At 33.2% G+C, this 21,928-nt stretch overlaps 1 protein-coding gene and 1 long non-coding RNA gene across 8 annotated transcripts; one reads left to right on the forward strand and one right to left on the reverse strand.

Annotated features, from left to right (window-relative positions):
- Positions 1-714: 714 nt before the first annotated feature.
- Positions 715-4,601, reverse strand: LOC110993167. 2 transcript variants are annotated; one of them, XR_002600176.2, is made up of 4 exons: positions 4,467-4,601; positions 3,515-3,703; positions 1,276-1,375; positions 715-1,039 (listed from the first exon to the last, which is right to left on the reverse strand). It is a non-coding gene; the product is annotated as an uncharacterized LOC110993167 (long non-coding RNA). The 2 variants fall into 2 exon arrangements; XR_006751278.1 differs by lacking the exon at positions 3,515-3,703.
- An 8,153-nt stretch (positions 4,602-12,754) lies between these two features.
- On the forward strand, positions 12,755-21,928 carry LOC110993158 (death-associated inhibitor of apoptosis 1). Of its 6 annotated transcripts, none has more exons than XM_022259296.2 (3): positions 12,755-12,820; positions 13,919-13,980; positions 19,803-21,928. In XM_022259296.2, exons 2-3 carry the CDS (start codon positions 13,923-13,925, stop codon positions 20,882-20,884), a joined length of 1,140 nt encoding a protein of 379 aa, XP_022114988.2. In that variant the 5' UTR covers positions 12,755-12,820; positions 13,919-13,922; the 3' UTR covers positions 20,885-21,928. The 6 variants fall into 6 exon arrangements, with proteins under 6 accessions (XP_022114988.2, XP_045490451.1, XP_022114987.2 ...); XM_045634495.1 differs by having other exon boundaries at positions 12,770-12,845; XM_022259295.2 differs by lacking the exon at positions 12,755-12,820 and adding an exon at positions 13,621-13,732.

Consider the following 21,928-nt stretch of genomic DNA (forward strand, 5'->3'; position numbering starts at 1 on the left):
ATGTTTTTTTTTAAAGATTTATGATTTCCATAATTGTCATGTGTTTTAGAAAATATAGCTTGTCACATATACATACATAATATGATGGTGTATGTATATTTGATGGTGCAATTTTAATAATTAATAAAATAATTACAAGCTAAAAGTTGTTATTTTATATACATTAACTGTGTCTCATATTTCATGGGTTCGAGCTTTTTATTCGACGCCATTGACGTCGACGCTTGTTTAGTGCTTCAACTGAAACAGATGGGTCACAAATGTGCGTGGGACCATTATAATTATTCTGTGAATGAACCGCTTGAAGGATCATAAACATTCCCACGATTCACTGAATATGATAAAAAATTTGACCCAAGTTCGTAGTATAGGACTATAAGTTAGATAACTTATTGAGAACGGAGTCTTTACTTTTTGCCATATTTTTTGTTATTAAACGCTTAGCTAAATTTAAACTTGGAATTTAGATTTTGTAAATTTTAAATTGTTTAAATATAATAAATTCATATTTATTTATCCAATCAAGTATACTTACAATATATATTATATTATATATTTATATATATATAAATTATATTTACAATTCTTTTAACCTGTAAAGTTATAATAAAAATAATTAAAAGTTATATATATAAATTTTTAAATAATTTGGTATACAAAACCTTTAAATTATTTATTGAATATAAATAAATTTATATTTAAGGATGATCCGACTAAAATCATTTTTATTGTTTTTAAACAGTCTGAAATGTTACATTTTTATGTGAGCTTAATCGAAACTAGTCGATAAACAGCTGCGGAGGCTTGGTAATGAGCTTGATACTCGCTTTCAAATTAATATAAGGGAACAGCCAACAATGATAATGATACAGCGAGGAATGTCGTTAACAGTGTAACTTTAGTGCACATTAAGCTATCAAGGCATCAGCCTCGTCTGCATTCTTGGGTCGGCTCCCGAGGCCGGCTTAGGAATTTCTGCAACCAGCAACCCGAGACGGAAGGAGCACGGCGGAAGCGGTTCATGGAATTGCTCTGAAATCTACTGGAAGGTTCTATATCACGACAAGCTGTATTTAAATTTGAACCGTAATAGTATGTTTTCAATGGTTAAAGTAGCTCAACACAAACACTGTGTCTTCTACACTTCGTATTCTCGTGAAACCGTAAACTTTATACTGGTTCAGAAGACTTATGAACCAAAGTTGTGCCAACGTAATTTATATCTTATTACTTAACGTTAAGTTTTATAATCAAAAATATGTCATTGAAACTTACGTTGTAAACGTTCGAGATATATCCGTGCTACGGCGCGCAACCGTTTCGCTCCATCGTACCGTGCATCCTGCTATATGTTTGTTTTCTTAGTATTTTTTATCTGTAAATAACCTTTTTAATACATCCAAAGGTCCAACTAAGGATTAAACCATGTAAAAATACAGCAGTTAAATTAAATATTACAAACTTTGTCAAGAAAGCTTTAAGTATTGTTAAACATGATTGCGTTATGGCGACACGGTTTCGAAAAGAACCGTTTATTTCTCAAAAGCCCTTCGACATTGTGAAAAGGTAATATTTGTTGATGAATACCCGACCTCCCGCCGAGAAAGTATGTTCCGAGGCGCCTATATTTTGAAATACGTGAATGCCGTCACAAATTCTCCTATTTGATTGTTGATTAAACAATCGAACTGGACCCGCATCGTTCATCCGTTTCAATTGTAAATAGTTATTGGAAATCAATTGACGCCAGTTAAACAATTCAAGTTGAATGAAACCTTCGAGGACGATATTAATGTCAATGACAATAAGTGCCTATTTAATATTAATATATTTCGGTATTTTTGTTCTTGATTTATAACCTTTAAACACCTGTATCAATCAAAATGCTTTAAATTTTTTAAGCAATATGAAATATAAAAACATATAATAGAATCAATTTATTATGCATAGCTTATAAAAATTACGAAACGTAACCCACTCTTCCATTTACAATATTATTTATTATTATTATTCTTATTTATTAATTATATTACATTTTAAGATGAAAGCAAGCATTACTAGATTTAGAATAACCAAAATTCATTTTTATACCAATGATAGATTGCTAAAAAAGGACTAATTTTATTTATTAGGACGTATATAATAGAAATTTCTGATGAATTCTTAATTTGGTAAGACTGTTCTATAGGTGTGGTATAAGTTAGTCATACAAGTAGTTCGGTCTATTGCAGTATCGAGTGGAGTGAAAGTGAGGTCGCGGCGCTTTCTATCCGCCAAGCCGAGTTTCACAGAGGCTTGCGAAAGCTGTAATGCGAAACTCTATTGAACAGGAATTAGACTAGATAATTAAACTATAGATTTATATTGAAGTAGACTAAAGGGCATACGAAATTATTGTTAAATTAATATACAAAATAAACTCTAACAACACTCAAGCATATTTGTATCGTTACAAAGAGTTGTCGTTAAATAGAAAGAAAAAACTTTATTATTAGAAAAAAGTTTCTTACAGTGTAGTCTTAGTAATTAAATAAAAAACAAACTTTTGAGAACGCTATTGCGTATAACTAGTCTGTTATTTACACCTGATGTCTTATGCTTCACCAGAAATTATGTTGTATTTTAGTACTAATTTTATTGATATCTTACGATATTGAGGCATTTTCGTGATAAAGCACGTTCAAGCAATCCCAATTTGTATACAAAAGAACGGATTGAAGAAAGGATTGCTTAGAAAGTTTTAAATGTATTATACATAAGCCGATAGTCGATTTTGTTACGGGCTAGAAGAATAAAGCGACCAAATAACCTACATATCTCCGCAGTATTAACTAATTTCGCCAACATAAAAGAACTTTTCATTATTTTATTGTCATTATTGAGGGTAGGTGTCAGAAATAAAGATTATTTATTATTATTATTAATGCCATATAGAGTGTATCAATGTATGGAAAACATGCTACACCAACCAAAGACTAGTGATATCGACGCTTCAGAGGATTTATCGTTAAATCGAGGTACGTTGCAGAGAATATCGAATTGAATAGTACTGTAAAGTTAATGGTTTTAATTGCTTTTGTATAATTAGTTTATTAGAAGCCATGGAACTGATGCATTCCTGTCCCTGTGTCCATAGGTTCAATTGCTTATTGGGCAATCAGTGTTCTGCGACGAACAGATATCGGGGTTACATGCCAGTAATCTATAGAGACGTTAGAAACAGCAACGGTAAACAATTACGAAAATAACAAGCTATTTTTCGGCTATGTAACAGCACGTTTCAGGGGTGTAGAGCGGCCAATATTCTGTCAATTACTCTACATAGACAGTTCTATTGCCTTGGACTATCCCAATGGCTTAACTGCCAGACGTAATAATAATTGTTTAGACAAAAATAGTACAATTTTCTCTATGATGGTCGTGGGACGTCAATTTGCAGTAATTAGTTTAAACGTCACAATCATATATTAACCTAAACAAAATCGAGTAGGCTTAAATATGGCGTTCAGCTTACGTTGCAGTATAAGTAGTCGGGGCAATTTGATTTACATAATATTGTTCTCTATACTTTCGCTTGTTTCCCTAGTTCCTCCAGTATATGTATCATTTTATACAAACGCTAAATGTGCTGAGAATACAATGGCTCATTTTTATTTATTCAAAAACGATACTGGTTTCTCCGATGGCGACATGCTTGCTCCACCTATATAGGATCAAGGAAAACGTATTTACCAAGAAATTTAAAGTTACCATGACGAAGCACATTCAGCTAGGTTGTATGATATATAGCAATAACAGGTTTTGGGTAAGTCATATGTATGGACCATATTGGCAGTATGTTTTAAATAAATCTGTGAAAATTCCATCATTACACTGTTGAGTACTTTAAGATTAGTTTTTTTTTAATAGGTTTTAAGTTGCAGTTTTGTGTTGTAGAATTAGATAAAAATAACTATTATACTACGCTCAACAGAAACAACTAAAGTCATAGTCAATCGAGTACTTTATTTATTTATTAAAGATTACCACACCAACGATATATGTAACAAACTCAGTCTTAAACGTACAACAACGTAAACATTTTAAGAAAGCATAAATGTTACAAAAGGTAAAATTAAAATGCCAGAAATTTAAAAGTACCTAATATAAAAAAGTAGAAAAAAAAACCCAGGAAAACAGCGAATTAGGTTTGAGATAGGAACTTAACAATGCTTCCTTTAAAATCGAGCATCCAACTACAGATGTACCGAATACTTTGGGTTAATAAAGCAATTATAGGCTTTTAAATAATAGTGAATATAACTCTTAGGAACTACGCGATACCTTATCTCAGATAGCGTTTTCTCAAAAGGTCTCCATATTAGGAGTACTTAGCATATAATTAATGTTACTGCGCATATCGGATCTATGGCATCAACATGACAATCATATTAAATAGAGTACTAGATAATACGTGTAACACTTACTTGGGCCTTCGCGAAACAATGGTCACGTGTTGATGGTTATGCGCACACAATGTCCATTGTGCAACTCCTGCGCAACCATTGAGAAACGAGATCCTCAGCCTTAATCTCAGCCCACGTCTGTCTAGAATACTGACGTTTTCATTAGTGAGAAATTAATTTTCTAGATTACACTAAGAATTATATCAAACTGGACATTTGTAAATTGTTCGCTAGGTACATACATTATTTTGAAAACATGTAATTGAAAGACATCATAGTTCTTTAAATGTCCTTCATATAGGTGTTGCAGAATTCTTTATGAAAATAATAAATTATGAAATAATCCTATGAATTATGAAACACGGCAGGTTTCAAAGCAATTTTATTAAAGTACATAGTACATCATACGATACTATCTACTTATTCTAAAATACATGGCAATAATGGTAAACATACATTTTACAAAAAAAATAATCTAATATTACACTCCTTATTTTAGGTTTTACTAGTGTTTTTTCTCTTCACAATGCGGATTAGGTATCAGATAGGCGCTTAAGAATTATAATCAAACTATAACATATAAAAATATATCAAACTCTGGATTGAATGCTCTACTGCGTTTATTTTGTTTGCCGAATCCAAATAAAAATGTCTTTGTTAAACATTGTGGTGCGATCTTTGTCTTACAAATTAGATGAGTGTTTCATTGGTTTTGACCGCGGTTTATTAGGTACTAATCAACCTTGTACGAGTTCTAAGTATATAATACATTGCTCTTTATCTAAAGCATTCTAAGAAACAGCGCACACTTAACCAGCTATGGTAACGCGGTGAAGCAATCGTAAAGCTTATTAGTATAACATATGACGTCATTTTTTAAATTTGGTAATGCCAGCATTCGACCTCGCTGTTGTGGCGTCGTGAGTTCTCAGACAAACTGCGCAGAATAAAAATAGTATAGAGTTTTTTTATATAAACGTGATTCGTTCTATAGGATATACTTAAAATACTTAAGGAAAACTTATCTATGAATAGTAAGTGTCTTTAAGTACCTATTCCAATTAATATAAGTATACGAAGGTCAAAACCTCGAACATAATACTGATAAACCTAAATTCCGCATTCGGCATAGTTAAACAAATAAACCATATTGATTATATTATCAATGTTCTAAATGCGACTATCGCCCCGTTTTTTTTAGGTTGTAATCAGTGTAGTATAAATATACATCTATCTATTTATAAAAACTAAATGAGTTTGCTGCACGAACTGCTGCATTTTAACTAAGGTACCTACCTACCCATTTGTCTCTTTCTGTCAAATTGTGTTTACACTGTAATGAAAAGAAACAGTTTACTTTGGTTGAAACGGTCCAATTCTGAATTGTTTTTATTACTTTATTTGGGCTTCAGACAAGTACAGTACATCGCATAGGTTACTTCTTTAATTATCCCGTATGTACGTGTAAAGATGAAAGCCCATATGAAAGATGATGAAAAGATGAAAGCTTATATTACCCAAAAGACCACGCCTTTTGGGTAATATAAATATTCACAAACTTAACACTCATTCGGGAGTAGGTTCAGACTGTCTCGTGGAATGATGGTTTCTGAATGTAACCATTAGCACAAATGATTATGCAAACGAGACCCGTTTTTCGTTTCTTCGTTCTTCGTTCTTTGTTGATGAGTTGGTGTACTTCTTTCAGTAAAATAATTCATAAAATAATTAATACGAATTCCCGGAATCACTAATTCCGGGAATTCGTACAACTTTTAGGATTTCAACGACTCTAATGTAGATTTTTAAGTATTTAAAAAATTCAGAGCTGCTTCCGCGAATGTAATTTTTTTACTTGGACCCTTTTCCAAAGTTGTTCTACTTTGAAACCTTCTTTAGGATTAAAGAATTAAATAAAAAATGCTCGAATTCCCCAGTCGCCTCTTAGTCTTTGCACTTAGCAACATATTTTGCGATTTATTTTTATTTATATAGATTAATAAAGTTCACGAAAAGATGTGCGCTATTTTTATTTAATAGTGTGTTGCATGCATTTCTGACTTATACAATAACATAATATATTTATTATAGTTATTTCCAAATAAACGAGAAATCTGTACAATTTAGTTCATTATGTTTTATAATCTACTTTTCTTAATTACTTACTGTAAATATAACAATTAGTTAATTACAATTACAAAGTACTTTTATTATTAATTAAAATACAATAGTTTTAGTGAAGTCATCATTAGTTAACAATACTGAGGTCATTTTTTATCCAAATGTCCAGTTGATTGCGTTTGTTCTGATTGCTTACAATTTTATTAATAAGAGCCGGCCGTGGGAACCATTGTTATGAGTTTATGGAAAAATAAGTCTTGAAGCTTTAACAACCGCAAGAGTTAAGTACTTAGTGGTGTAGAAGATATTTATTTTCCGAGCTTTGATCAGAATTCTAAACTTTCTAAGGATTACTTTCAGGCTTTTGAACTTGAACGAATTTTATTAAATTGAAAACACATGGGCCCCTTTAATGATAAATCGATTATACCATACTATCGTAATCTAGTTTTTTTGTGACGTCATTGTCTGACTAGTTAGTCTTAACCTAAAATAATAATTTATAAAGCATATTTTATTTATTTTACGATTCGATACATAATTTCATGACAGGTTGTTTGACAAGATTTTAATAACCGTTTAAGGTACTAAAAACTTTTGTAATTTTTATTTTTAATTCTGTATAACTTTAAAATTCAAACTAAACCCGACAATACGTTTCTCTATGCAAGATGGCGTCGCATCAGTCCTTGTGACATACCGTCCTTGTAAATACGTAAACAAACGTCAGGTTTTCACGTTATGCTACTACACAAACACACACATATTTTATTTCGGTCAAAACAGTCTCCGACGAAATTAAACTCAAAGACACCATAAAGATTAGACTTTACAATTTTATTTACTTTAAATTTGAATAATCCTGGCTGTTTTCACTAGACTGACGAATAACTTATATATTTATAATTATTGATTTTTTTAAATTAATTATAAATTATATTACTTCAAAACGTATTTTAAGTAAGGTTACCTAAGTATTACTTTAAATAACAATTTATTTTACTTCACTTACTACTTGTGTTTTTCAGCTGCTGGGTAGGTTAGGTTAAGTATATAGTGACTGACATAAGTTTGCGTTTGTCAGACAGAACTGTCGATATTCATTGCTTACTAAGAAGTTATTTTTATTAGGATAGATAGGTGGGAATATAATAAGACAATAAGTAATAAATATATTTCGCGACTTACTATAACTAAGAATAAGAAATATAAATTACAATATATTTTTTTAATCAAAAATTTTCTTAATTAACAGAAACACATCTTAACAGTTTCTATTAGTAGTTTATTTTAGCTGCTCTATTTAAACCATTGTTTGGTTGGTTGATCTCGAAATCTCGCAAGATATTAATTCCTAATCCCACGAGATCTCGAATTAACGATCTCGAATCGATATCGAATACAGTACCTTCTAGATCTATCATCAGAATAACTCAGCGGTACCATCATCCATACCACTATATGTTTGATAATAAATCTAATAAGTAAGTATTGTGAGTATAAAATTTCTGATTTTTATTTAAGTTTTTTTTTCCAGTCTATTTGTATAGGAGAACGATGCTATAGACAGACCACACATTAAAGGCACTCCACTTTTACGTCGGACGTAAAACAAGGATACAATTTTTAAAGTTCTATAGTACCGAACCTGTTACTGTTTTTTGTTTTATACTAGGCCACCTTGTTTAATTCTGGCCCCAGATGTTGTAGGTCACGATTTAAAATCGCCATAAGGGTGTATCATGTTTCTTGTTTTACAATGAGGCTTCAAGGTTGCAGATGTCTAAGTTAAAAAAGGCCAAAGTAAACTAGAATAGTTATATTTTATGTGTATAATAAAATATGTGGTCGTATTTTTATACGGGTAGCAAGTGCGGGTAGGTACCTATATTTTTAAATTGGATTATTATACATTATGTAGTAGTTAATGTTAAATTAAACGCATTTAATGTGTATAAATATAATATGTGTTTCTTCTGTATTGACGTTTATATAGATTTTTTTCTTGATATTTGGTATAGGTACCAAACAAGACAACAAACGATGGTAAGTAAGGTACGGAATAAATGCTCAAGGTGAATTGGAGACATAGAAAGATCAGAAAAACTTATAGTTCTTAAAAACAATTAAAAAAATATTTTTATTATAAAGATTTATTTTTGAGGCCGCGACCATTAAGGTGCTTTAAGGAGAATTAAGGTGGAATAATCTGATCTGTTAATTATTTCATCAAAAAAACCTGCTTTTTTCTTAATGTCACTTTTATCTTTTAATATTTTTATTATTAATAAAAGATGGAACGAATTATTATTCCAAATATTAAAATGTTTTGAAAAATAATGAAATTAGATTAAAACCTTTTTGATCCAAGGAGTATTACTTTGAATGTATAGAACATTTTATACAAGCTATATTTTTATAATGACAGGTTAAACTTATAATATTTTTTTCCTAGACAGTATAAATACAACTTTAGACCATTACAATTCTATGTACTAGGCGAACGCTTAAATCGGTGTATCGAGATAACTACTAGGAGAAGGGATTAGAGCGTTGAGTCAGCGTCTTGCCCCAAATTCCAGAGAACACCATCCGCTGCGCAACCTTCAATGAAATTCCATCTACAACTCAATGGCCTGAAGCGCTAGTTTGGCGTGAATCAATGAAATCAAAGACCCGTTGTGTCGTGGCCTGACCAAGCCATGTCTAGCAAATACTTTATGGTTTCGATGGCTGAAATTGTTCGGTTTCCTTTAGAAAATTATAGTATACGGAAATGGTAAGGTCTGTGATTTTGTAACTACCTACTACAATATTAATAATTAAGCTTCGTTTATTCCTTGAACATTCTTCCATATTTACAAAAGTAACTTTTAATTAGGTCCTTGGTACGGAGGACAGCGTATATCAATGATGTGTTTGTCACGGAGAGGCGCTCTTGACTTTAGCAACACCCAACGCAACAAAACATTTTAGTCTATTCCAAATTGCTATAGTCACATCAAATCTAGATTACACATAATATTATAAATAAGTATAAAATAACACAATTGTATTCAAACTGAGAGATTCAGGCTTTCTTGGTGGAATGCAAGGTACGATACTAAGTAAATGCCAATTTAGTCTTTTCTTAAACAGCGCTGGAAAAGTTTAACGTATATCTCAAACTATTTTAACAGACTATAAATATAATATGACACAATAGAAAAACAGGAAACAGATTTTGTTAAGGAAACTCAGAATTATTTTTTAGTCTAATCTAATCTTCTCGTACCATTATTGCGAATAAGGAAATAATTTAACACCAGCAGGTTGCAGTAACGGTTTGATTGTTTGACTTGGGTATTTCAATGCTACAAAAGATTTGATGTAACTTTCTGGACCCCATTCCCAAATCACAATAGAAACGTGACAAGGAACACGATTTCTCAAATTCCATAAACGCTTTTATTCAAAAATACTGCCTGCGTCTAAGAGAAGTATTGGAATAAAAAACTTAATTGAAAATGCTTTGTTTTAGGTATATGAAGCAGTATTTAAAAATGTGACTATTGTCTATGCGCTATTGGAGGTATACCTTTAGGGAGAGCTCCTCTACCTAGCAGCGATTTCAAGCCTTGAAAAATATATATAAAATATAGACTTTCGACGAGACGTATTAAATTATTAGTGAGACGACCTTCAGGGATACTAGCGTCCCGGAATGCCTTCGCTGGCTTTAAAAGTCCTATTTTCCAAGAATCGTGATGCACGCGCACCAAGCGTATTTTTTTACTTTATATAGTTTAATCAATAAATTTTGATCGTCTACTTTAGTATTTGGCTCCAGTACAAATCGGTTCTTCGATACATACTACTGTGCCTCTAATTAATGCAATTTTTATATGAAACTATCCTAGGAAGGTCGGAGACTTATATTTGATAAGGCATTTGGTTTAAATTTATCTGATTCAATTCATACAATTGATCAAATATGACTCTACAATGTTTTCAATGACAATGTGTTGTAACATAACAACGATGTTTAGTTAATAAATGCCATTCTTCGCGACATAGCTAGTTATACAGCATTCCATTATACCGTATTAATAAGAAAACATTACCGAATGAATTCAGTTTTTTATCAACCTTTCTTCTGTTTTTATAATTTATACGATTGCATATCACATTGAACAAATCCGATAAGCAGGGCTTTATCTTAATAAATGATAGAAAAAGATATCAACTATTCATTTGGATATAATTTTATTTTATATTTTATGCCTGTTTAAGTATAATTAATAAGTAAATAAATAAATAAACCTTTATAAAAATCATTTGACAGATTATACTAAGTAAAATTTTTGATGGCAAAATGCAGGATTAATATTACTACTAGATATTCTTACGCTTACATTGGTAGAAATTATAGAGATGACAAATACTTGTACTTACAATACTAAAAATGGAGCATAGTAACAATAACGTTTATTCTAAAAGTATCAAGATGAGTTTGTTGTATTGTAAATTCCTTTGCCTTCTTAGCGCCAGCCTACCTGTGGAGTAAAAAAAACATTCTGGCTGTTGGGCCGAGTCGGCGCTTTTGAGATAATTTATAAGGCTCTGCCTTTCTCGGAATTTCGAAATCTCGCCAAGATAGCTTCGAGCCCAGCTTCAGGGAATGGAATGTAACGGATTTTGATAGGAAAAAATGGCTTGCATTGGTTCGTATTGTAAATCAGATAAAAAACTCCAATTATGTGCAGCTGTCATTTTAGTTGGTTTAACGAAGCTATTTAATGTTGTAACAGCGAGCGTAGAATGGAATGCACTTTCAACATAATATAGAAATAATTGTATATATTTTCAAATAGAAGAAACTATTACAAGTTATTTTCTGTAGGTTATTTCAAGAATTCGCTAGACGACTTTGCGGATTGTCAATAATGGCTTTGATATTTAAAAAAAAACTAGTAAACGTGTAAATATAATGAAAATGTATTCGTCTAGTATATAGTTGAGCATTATGGAAATTGTATAAATATATAATAAACGAAACATCACACAAAAAATCCGTAAGAAATTTATTCTGAAATCTCATTACATCGTTTTCTTCGTATATAACCGCGTAGGCTGTAAAGCTGGTTTATGTACTTTAAGCTGAAGTTGAACCCCAGCCGTCCTTACATGGAGTTCTGGGAAAAGAAGGCCGCATACCAAGCCAAGAGTTTCTATTGGTAGATCACGTGGTTCAAAGATTATAGTCCTAACAGACCTGACATATTCAAAATGTCAATTAAAATTTTGAAATTTGAATTCTCTTGGTGATAAAAGAAGGTTGTTTATCACATATCAGTTTATTAGACAACAGACAGTTTTTTTAATGCCAATAGTTAGTGTAAACAAAACGATCAGTGATTTTTAAATTCTGTACATCTATAAGAAATAAAATTTATACCTAGTAAGGAACCATTAAGTCGTAATACCTGAGTAAACACGATCATTAATCTGTATTTACATTTAGCTACCTACGTTATAAACGTTAATTACAGTATTTTTAAACATATTACGTATAAAAATAATCTCGGATAGCTATGTTACTTTATATAATTTTGGAGGCCTACAAAATAAAACAGTACCAGTATTTTTCCTCTTTCTCTATAGGTACAGTTTATTGCTTAGTCACGAACAAAACCAGAGAACGGCTACACTACACCTCGTTAGGAAGGTTCATTCATTGAAACTACGCTAGGGATTTAATACAAAACCATATTATCATATATGTTAACAATATTGTGTTATTATTAGATAGACATTTTTTTCTAAAGGTGATCTTAAAATAGTACTGTAACTACGTCTGAAGTATTTTGGCTGTTCCTAGTAAGGCGAAACCAGAGTAGTGGACAACGAGTTTCTCATGAAGTGGAAGGCTCGCACATGCGTTGCCACTGTCTATGCTCTCTGCCCTCACTGTAGACGCGCTGATGAACTATCAAAGAATTATTCTTGGTTATTTAACAGACAGATTTCATCAGTCCATTTAAGACGCAAACATGACTAGGTATAAAGTTAGTGCTGTATAAGGAAACCAAGAAAATAGGTAAATCGATTTTCACGCCAACCTACGCTGTGGGCAAGGCATATGACGACGTCGTCCACAACCTACGCATTGCAAACTGCATATAAATCATAATACATAGGTATTTTTCCTAGTCAGTGAAGTGAACTGAAGAGTCAGTTAAAAGTCGAGTTAAATTTGTTCTAATAAACAAAAGGTACGGTGCATTTGTGCCTACACAAGTATGTATATAATTTACAAATAGTTTGGAAATGTTAGGACTTAGTTTTTATAATTATAAGTTAAACATAATGCATAGACGCATGACAGCATCGATAAGACAGAAACGTATTAGTTTTGTTTTGTGATTTTCATTTTCTTATCTACCTATAAATATGTACCCAACTAATAATAGTTATATACATATTTCCGGTAGGTTTTTCGTGTATATTGTTTCCTTTATCCCGATTTTGATGAGGGATGATTGAGACAGCTGTTAAAGCACGTGGAATGGCAGCTGACACCCGCGCACGAGCAAGCTGCATTCACACCTGCGCTTGTTTCGCGCCAAACTTTACCTTACATAATAATATTTTTTATCTCTATGCACAACAGATGTTAGATTAGCATCTGCTTAAAGAAGTATTTAATAGGATTCTATTTCGATTTAATCTCTCTATCTGAAATATTGCTGGAAAAACCACTGTGCCACATTAACTTTTTAAATCATTAGTGCCCAGTTGAGTTTTCATGCATATTACCTCTTCACAGTTTTCAGTATTTCACAAAATTATGCAATTATCTGCATCTGTAAGATGAAAATGTATCATTGTTGAAGTGTGTAGGTAGGAATAAGAAGGCGTAAGAAATAGTACAGATTATTATTTATCCTTTTAGAAAGTTATCATTTAACACGCTTATGCCAGGGGTAACTTATATGTTAAAGGTTAATGAATGAAAACCGCGGTGTATATTAATATATTAAAAATGAGATTTCATTGGATCAGATGTTTATGCTAGCAGATTGTAAACAATAAGATAAGTACTAATACATTTTACGTAACAGATTATCGTCGTATCTCAGTCACTATTCGTGTTCAAGCGACACTGTTCGCGGTTGTTTGATTAGGTACAGGTGAATTCAATACAATTCTGAATTTAAATGTGGTTTCTGTGATCTCAGTGCATAGACAATTTATTTCGTTATATTTTTAAATTGTCAATATAGAAGGATTTGTAGAAATAAATATATTTTGGAATTAAACTTATTAATATTTCAAGTGAGTGGAATTAATTTGGATTTCACAATTGACAGACGAATGGAACATGGGCTGGATACCGATGGAAATGAAGCTGCCGTTGCAAGCACATCAGCGGGTAAGTTTAAAACCAAATGTCAATTATTAACGTTTGAAATAATAACATAATTTCTCCTTCATTTACGTTGGGAGTTTACTATTACTGGTCAATAATAAAAATAAAAATAAATCTTACAAGGAAAAGTTTTCGCCTCTAAAATAAAAAAAATATTAGGTACCGAAAATCTACGTGAATTACATATTAATTGTTATTTCATAACATATATAAGGCGTACAATAAACATACACTTGGTTTAGTAGAAAATATAATAATAATTAGGTAATACATTTTAAACAATTTTTTTTTGGAATTTAGAACCTTCCTCTTGCAAATAACGTGCATCATGTTAATAATGTCATTATTATTGTGTTGAATATATATATATATATATATATATATATATATATATATTGATTTATATGTGAAGAATGCAATTCATATCTTTTCATTATATAGGGTTGTCACCTAGAAAAGAAACAAAACACCAGAAACATTTTTTCATTGAATTTTGTTATTTATCTATCACATACTAAAGGATTGCTATAGGCTAAATTCAATTAAAGCATTACAATTTCTTTTCGCTTAGTTTACGGGAATACACATAAAGCGTAGGAGGCAGCCCTACGAACTAGCCACTTGGCGCTCAAAGTCGAACGCCCGTTCGCATCGCGGTCGGGACTAGTCGGGAGTCGGCAGTGAGCACGGCTTGGCAGTCAGTGACTGGCGCACGGTGTAGAGTGTAGACTGTACTCTGTAGGCTTGAGATTGGTTGTGTAGTAGGGACAGTTTTTGAACGTCAGCGTGACTGTGACGCACATTTTATCGGAGTATACCGAGCGCCACTCGCTCCGTTTGCGGATTGACTCGAAGACACTAACGTCAAATAGTTGCGAGTTTCGCACTCGTGGATCAAGAATTGTAGTGTTTGTTTATCGGTTAAAGAATTCAAAATTTAAAGTGAGAGTGATCATAGTGACTAAGTAGGACTGGGTTCTGATGTGCTTTAAATATTTAGTGTATTTACTTGGATTGCAAATGGATTCTTTGAGAGGTGAATATTTTTCTTACATAACCTATTCGCGTCAATATGTTGATGATTTGGAACGAGGGCAACGTCATAATAGTAGCTTTCCTGTTATAAACATAATTTAAGGAAATATTCGCAAGAAAAGAATATATTATGTTGTTGATCATGAAGTGGTTTTTTCCCATTGATTTTTTTAAATATGCTAGTGATACATTTTATAATGGTGTAGCCCTGTACATTAATTACCATTATTTAAATTTAATGTTTAAAGTATAATTCTCTGATGTTCACGATACATAGGTAAGAGGTTCTGTTAATGGTAATAATTAATTTTAAATCTAGTTGTGGTTGATCAATAACAGCTGTTTGTCTTGTGAAAGTTGACACAGCTTTGTCCTTTATTTATGAGTTATGGTATTCAATGTCACATAATGCTTAATTTTTTAAAATCTATACCAAATTGAAATATCTCGTAGGAGTTATTATATTTAAAAAAATATCATATGATATATAGTAATTCAGAATGTGGTAAATTATTTTATATAATATAAAATTAAGTGAAAGTAAACATATCATATATTATATGGATATAAACAACCATTGCACTGTAAACAAATGTTATTGGGAATGATTTCCATCCTATTTATTTTGTTGATATTTTGATACATGCTTGTAGCGCCATCTGTATCAAAATTGAGTAAAGCATTTCTAATATCCTGAAGCCGTAAACAATACAATCCACAATACAATACAATCTATTTGATTGTAACAATAATGTTTTCCAAGTATCAATGACTATTTATATATAGTGTTAATTCTAGGAAGTGTTATGTTCTATTATCAGTTATTGATAGCTTATCAAAGATATTTAGAATTAAAAAATAATGTGTGAATAACCCCACCCAATATTATAGAGAAAAAGCCCATAGAATAATAGGTTTTCATGGTTGAGTTAGTAAACCCTAGTGAGCCTCAAGCTACACAAACTTTGTATGACCTCACCACTCAATGCTATAATAACAAGTTGTTTTTTTGGCAACAGCCAATTTGATTTACGAAACCAAGTCAGAAATGTGATGAATAAGTGTTTATATTGAAGTTTTCCATTTTTAGCTATACTGAGCTAGGCTTAAGAGACTTAAGCCATATAGTATAAGCACTATTTCCTTAAAAACATATATTATTTATTAAAACCCCACTGTTATGATATAAGTTTTTTATTTGGTCGCATATCCATTGGGTTGTTTAATGTAATATATAAAAAAGCCTATTTTAAATTTTATAACAAGGACCATATAATTTTTTGAAATTAACATATTATAATTGTAAGTTATACTTGGGCATGATTAAGTAAATAAGTTAATTGAAATGACTTCATTTTCAACACCACTAATTACTTAGGTGACAGTAGTTATTATTGTTCTAATTAAACAAAGTCAATAATCAATTAACAACATCGAACAGTAAACTGTGTTCTAAGCAATATATTATTTTGTTTAAAGTCTTCATGCCATTGTTATAGGTAGTCGACCTTCTCATAATCATAGCTTCTTTGTATAAAACAGCTAACAATAATGTAAAATATATCTTAGACCTTAAATAACATTACTTTTACCATGCATTATTTTAAGGGTAAAATTAAATTGTCTCATTTGACAGAAATCTAAATTTTTCCCTGCGACATAGCTTTACCGATTAAAGTTTATAATTATTACCTAAAATTTGTATACTATAAATTACCCATAAAGTATTCTGAGAATCTCGTTGCTATATTATGTAAAGCAAAATGGAAATATAATAAAAAGTCTATACAGCATTATAGACCTATAATAGGGACAATGTATTTGTAAATTGTGTGGGAACAAGCCTAGGAAACTGATCGTGGAATGCAGTCAGCCCGCAGCTATCGTGGGAGTATCATTATACGGACCGCCTTGTCGTTGGCGGCTAGCGCCTAGCGGCATTACTCCTAGCAAGATCTATGTAGATTCGTTAAGGATCGTATTGTAAAGGAATATTAAGATTAGATTATTGATACTTCAGTTTCATATCGTAAAACTGCACCTCCTAAAAACAAACATAACTATTAAAAATAACAGGCTTAGATCACATTATTGTATTATTAACTAATTAGTCAAACGCTGAAATACATTTTATTTTACATGCGTGGGTTGTCACTTACTCCTTGGGTGGGAATAATTTTTTAATATGTTTTCGTTAACGCACTAAAACGAATTTTTGAAGCTTTAAAAATCTCTGCGTCCACTCACTCATTCATTCAGCTTTGTTATCAACATTTCCCATCTGGCGGATGTTCATATCCACATTTCCGGGCCGCGATCGTTTAGTTTATTTTTAAAGCTTTATGATGACATTGTTTGTATAGGAGCGAACCACCCATTCATATCCGATTCATTAAGGACTCATTCAAGTTGAAATCAGTATGATAAATATAGGTCTAGACTCCAGGGGCTTGTGCTTTGTGTCTACTTTCTCAAGTAGTAGGTAGTGCGTAGGCGCTATAGGCATAGTGGAATTCGAAAGCTGAGCGTCGACCACCCATAGGCATGAAAACACCGCCCCTCCCTCCCTCCTATGGACACGCCGGCGCCGCCTCTCGCCGTTCTCTTAAGGCACAATGCTGAATTTCATTTGCGGCATGAGCCTTGGACCTTGGAAGTTGATTCTTTTGTTTTGTTTCCCATGAGTTCTTTGTCTTTTTTTGTCTGAAAGTATCTTGACAGAACGCCTGATATAGCAGCACTCCACTTATGCATTCTACTTTAAAACCTTAATTTTAATATAAATTTTGAATTTATTGTGTTTGTAATGACAAATATGTATTTGTAATATGTTATAACATATAGTTTCTAGGCTTTTCCTCCTACAGGCTACAAGTGTTCACAATACTGCAAATTTAAATGTTATCAAAATTATCAAAATCAATCAATAACCATAATCTTAAAATGCATTTATTTCATTTTCTAACGACAGGTACTCTTTGTAATAACGGAATGCAAGCCCACATATACTTTTTACCTAAACATTACGCATTTAGTAAAACCGAGATGTATTGCAGTCTGCGACTAAGTACTGTCCGCATTCCACAGCGTCACTTTTTATTCGGTACTCGCTTAGACCCGCCCTGCGGAGCCGCCACATTCCTAAGGCTGTTTTTTACGCTGTGTGGTCGCGGTTTCCGCTGAGGACGGCAACGCCGCGTTTCAAATATGAATGAAATCCGGTCGGCGGGGGCGGTGCGGCAACGTCGCTCCAGACGCTCCGTTGATTGAGAACTACATCTCCCGCGTCGGCCCTTCTTTCGTACCTCACTTGTTTGTAGCGACTGAGTGCATACGCACTATACATTAATAGTTATGTCCCATACCGCGGTCATAACATCTGTCAAAATCCGCACGTGACGATCGATTCCTTAGTTAATTATATGGTAATTCACGTTGGTCAGGGATATAAAGTAATTTTCTTTGATACTAATGTATTCATGTAGGTTATCGTTATCAGCTGTTTCTTAGTGATTTTATATGAGATTTATATAAGAAACCTGGCTTAAGTTTCGTTTCAATAGAAAATTTTACATCGACCCAAGCGTATAATATATTCATTGTATATTTCTGTGGGCCTTTAATTTGATTTTTGGCTTTAGATAATAAATCAGTCATAAACTATAAATTTCATAATAAACTTCACACAAATACATAGAATATAAAATCTGCAACTTTGATGTTATGTGAAACTTGAAATCGTATACATTTTGAAAACTGTAGCAGACCCCACACAGCTGTAACTGTACATGGCACCCCACGTAGAAAGAACCCCTCGTATACGCACGCATGCGTAGAGGGGCAGTCAATATACCCAATGCAGTCAGAATACCAGAATACGTACGATGCCCGAGTCCATCTGTCCTCCATCAGAGTATTACGAAAAAAACATATTTTTTTTACTGTTAGCTTTAATGTTATCTATAGAAATGTGTGATTTGAGTGTTACGTGAAAATAGTGTTTCATTTAACTACAAAATGCCTATTTTAGTGGATAGCAAACACAGAAATGGTAATTATCGATCGGTTGTGTTCGGCCATTATGACGTGATAGATTCTATATTCCAGTTTGATTTGGCTTTTAGCGAAGTTCTCGCTATAGTGTTTCTATATGTGTGTGAGCTGAGTGATTATTGATTGTAAAACAATAAATGACGTCTTAATATTTTATATAGAAAATTGTATATAATATTAATACATTGCATCTTCATTAATCATAACATACACAAACACTATTATATTCTTAGTCGCTAGACACAAACGTTTGTATCGGTAGGCCTTTATATTTAAGCTTAAAAAATTGATTGTACGAGCCGAGTGCATGCGCACTGAGTGCAAGAGGTCTGGGGTAGGGAGGAAGGGAGGGACTGGGAATGGAATGTCGATGACGAAGCCAGGCGGGCCGCGAACTTGTTGTTATGTGAAACTGTACTTGAACACTTGCCTTTAGTTCGTCTATCGCTCTCGGGTAATATGAGAGCTGCATTCTTGGTAAACAAGATGTTAGGCATGAGAAATGAATCTCGCTATTTACGACATGGGCAAAAGTCAAAACAAAGAATGAAATTAGTTCGGATTAAACCCTCTTACATGAACTTTACTCAGAAGTATGATAATACATTTATTATGTCACCCTTATAACCCTAAAATTTGGGTGAAATTAAATACAATTCAAAGAATGTTATTTATCTTTTGCGAGTTTTGTATTTGTGCGAATTAAAAATAGTAATTTTATCTTTTCTTCTTTTCAGTGGCCAACACTGCTTCGCCCATAACGCCTCAGATGATGAGCCAGTTGTTCAAGAGACGACCACTAGTAGGCCAACTAGTCTTACCGACGTCAGGATGCGAGTCAAATTCAACTTCACCATCAACATCACCCACGGCAGTTTCGCCTACTTCTTCCACCGATAAAACTGACAACCGGGATCCACTGAGCTTCTATCCTGAAGACATGCACAGGGAGGAGGAGAGGCTCAAAACATTCGATAATTGGCCAGTAACGTTTATATCGCCGGAACTTCTCGCTAGAAATGGATTTTATTACCTCGGTCACGGCGACGAAGTGCGTTGCGCCTTCTGTAAGGTGGAAATAATGAGATGGGTCGAGGGAGATGACCCAGCTCAGGATCATAGTCGCTGGGCGCCGCAGTGTCCCTTTCTGAGACGTCAGATGGGTGCTGGAAACGTCCCTCTCGATGCAACTGTCAGCGGCGGTCGCGACGAATGCGGTGTGAGAGCGCCAGTAACCGCGGCGCCTGTGCGTATGCCAGGCCCAGTACACTCCAGATACGCGTCCGAGGCCGCTCGTCTTCGCACCTTTGCCGACTGGCCTAGAAGTATGCGCCAAAAGCCCGAAGAACTGGCGGAAGCTGGCTTTTTCTACACGGGTCACGGCGACAAAACCAAATGCTTTTACTGTGATGGGGGCCTGAAGGACTGGGAAAATGACGACGTCCCATGGGAGCAACACGCCCGTTGGTTTGACCGATGCGCTTACGTCCAGTTAGTGAAAGGTCGCGACTACGTACAGAAAGTCTTAGCCGAAGCGGCTATCGCCGAGGCGCCTAAGAAGGAGAAAGATACGTCAAGCGGAGACCCCGCTCCACCCGCGACTACAAACACTAACACAAACACAAACACCGCGCCTGAGAACGAAGATACCCCTGTGGAGGACACGAAATTATGTAAAATTTGTTTCGCCGAAGAAAGAAACGTGTGTTTCGTGCCCTGTGGCCACGTGGTGGCCTGTGCCAAATGTGCCCTGTCCACAGATAAATGCCCGATGTGCCGAAGGACGTTTACGAATGCAGTGCGCCTGTACTTTTCGTGAGGCGAGTTGTAGACTGGACTCGATGCTAGTCAGATCCGCGGGGTCTGTGCGTGCGCGAAACCACGCTCTATGACCGCTTCAAACTGTGATTTTACCGTTTAATTGTTTGTTTTAATGATTCAAAGCGGTGGGGCAGCTCTCGTCACGCCGAGAGTTGTTGGACAATTCTCGGCGCGCCGAGAGGATTTCGAATAAGACGCGATTCACGTAAATGTAGATGTTAAAATGATTTTAAATTATTTATTGTTTAAAAATTATAATGTCGTATTTAAATAATCTATTGTAAATATTTTATAGCTTATCATTTTGTCCCACCGGAAAATAGAGAATGTAACGTAGTTGTGTGACCCGTGCAGTATGCAATGTTGACAATTTACACTTTGGAACCATACATTAGCTATACATGTCATTAACTATATACTTTATTCTATTATCTATTTCATCTACCTTCTTCTGAAAATACAATACATCTGACATTGTGTACTGTATTGGATTCAGCTAAACATGTATAATTTTGATGTTTTAATTATCTATTAATTTATAATATAATATTTCAGATTAGAAATTTAAAATTCAGTAATTGTATTTTGATGACATTGAATGATAATGTAAATAATTTTCATTTGACAATAAAGTAAAAATTGGAATATTAGGTAGACATAATGATAAGCGGGAATTTTTTAGAATGGTCACTAAATCATAAAGTGCAAATAAATTATTTTTTGTCGCCAGATTGCACCACAGAGTACTGAAAAATATTTTACTCTGCATTTAAGTTCCACGAAGTCAACAAATACGGAATCGATACTGAGAATTTTTAAAACAATAAAATGTAACAAGCCATATCATAATATATAACTTTTCACGCAAATAATAGAACTTCATACTGATTTTTAGTTATAGACATGCAATTTAGAATTACTATATCACTGAAAATAATTATTATTAATGAGAGAATTTATAAAAGTCAGATTCAATTTGTTTTTGTCATAGGTAATTATTATTTCGCCCTGTTGATGTTATAATAAACAAAATGTTAAAAGA

Source organism: Pieris rapae, chromosome 3 (assembly GCF_905147795.1).
Source record: "Pieris rapae chromosome 3, ilPieRapa1.1, whole genome shotgun sequence".
In the NCBI taxonomy this organism is placed as follows: domain Eukaryota; kingdom Metazoa; phylum Arthropoda; class Insecta; order Lepidoptera; family Pieridae; genus Pieris; species Pieris rapae.

Excerpts from the sequence above, each read along its gene's own strand:
- LOC110993158 (XM_022259296.2), top strand. The coding sequence starts at position 13,923 with ATGGAACATGGGCTGGATACCGATGGAAATGAAGCTGCCGTTGCAAGC. Across the intron at positions 13,981-19,802 it reads CGTTGCAAGCACATCAGCGG|TGGCCAACACTGCTTCGCCC; the intron begins GTAAGTTTAAAA and ends TCTTCTTTTCAG.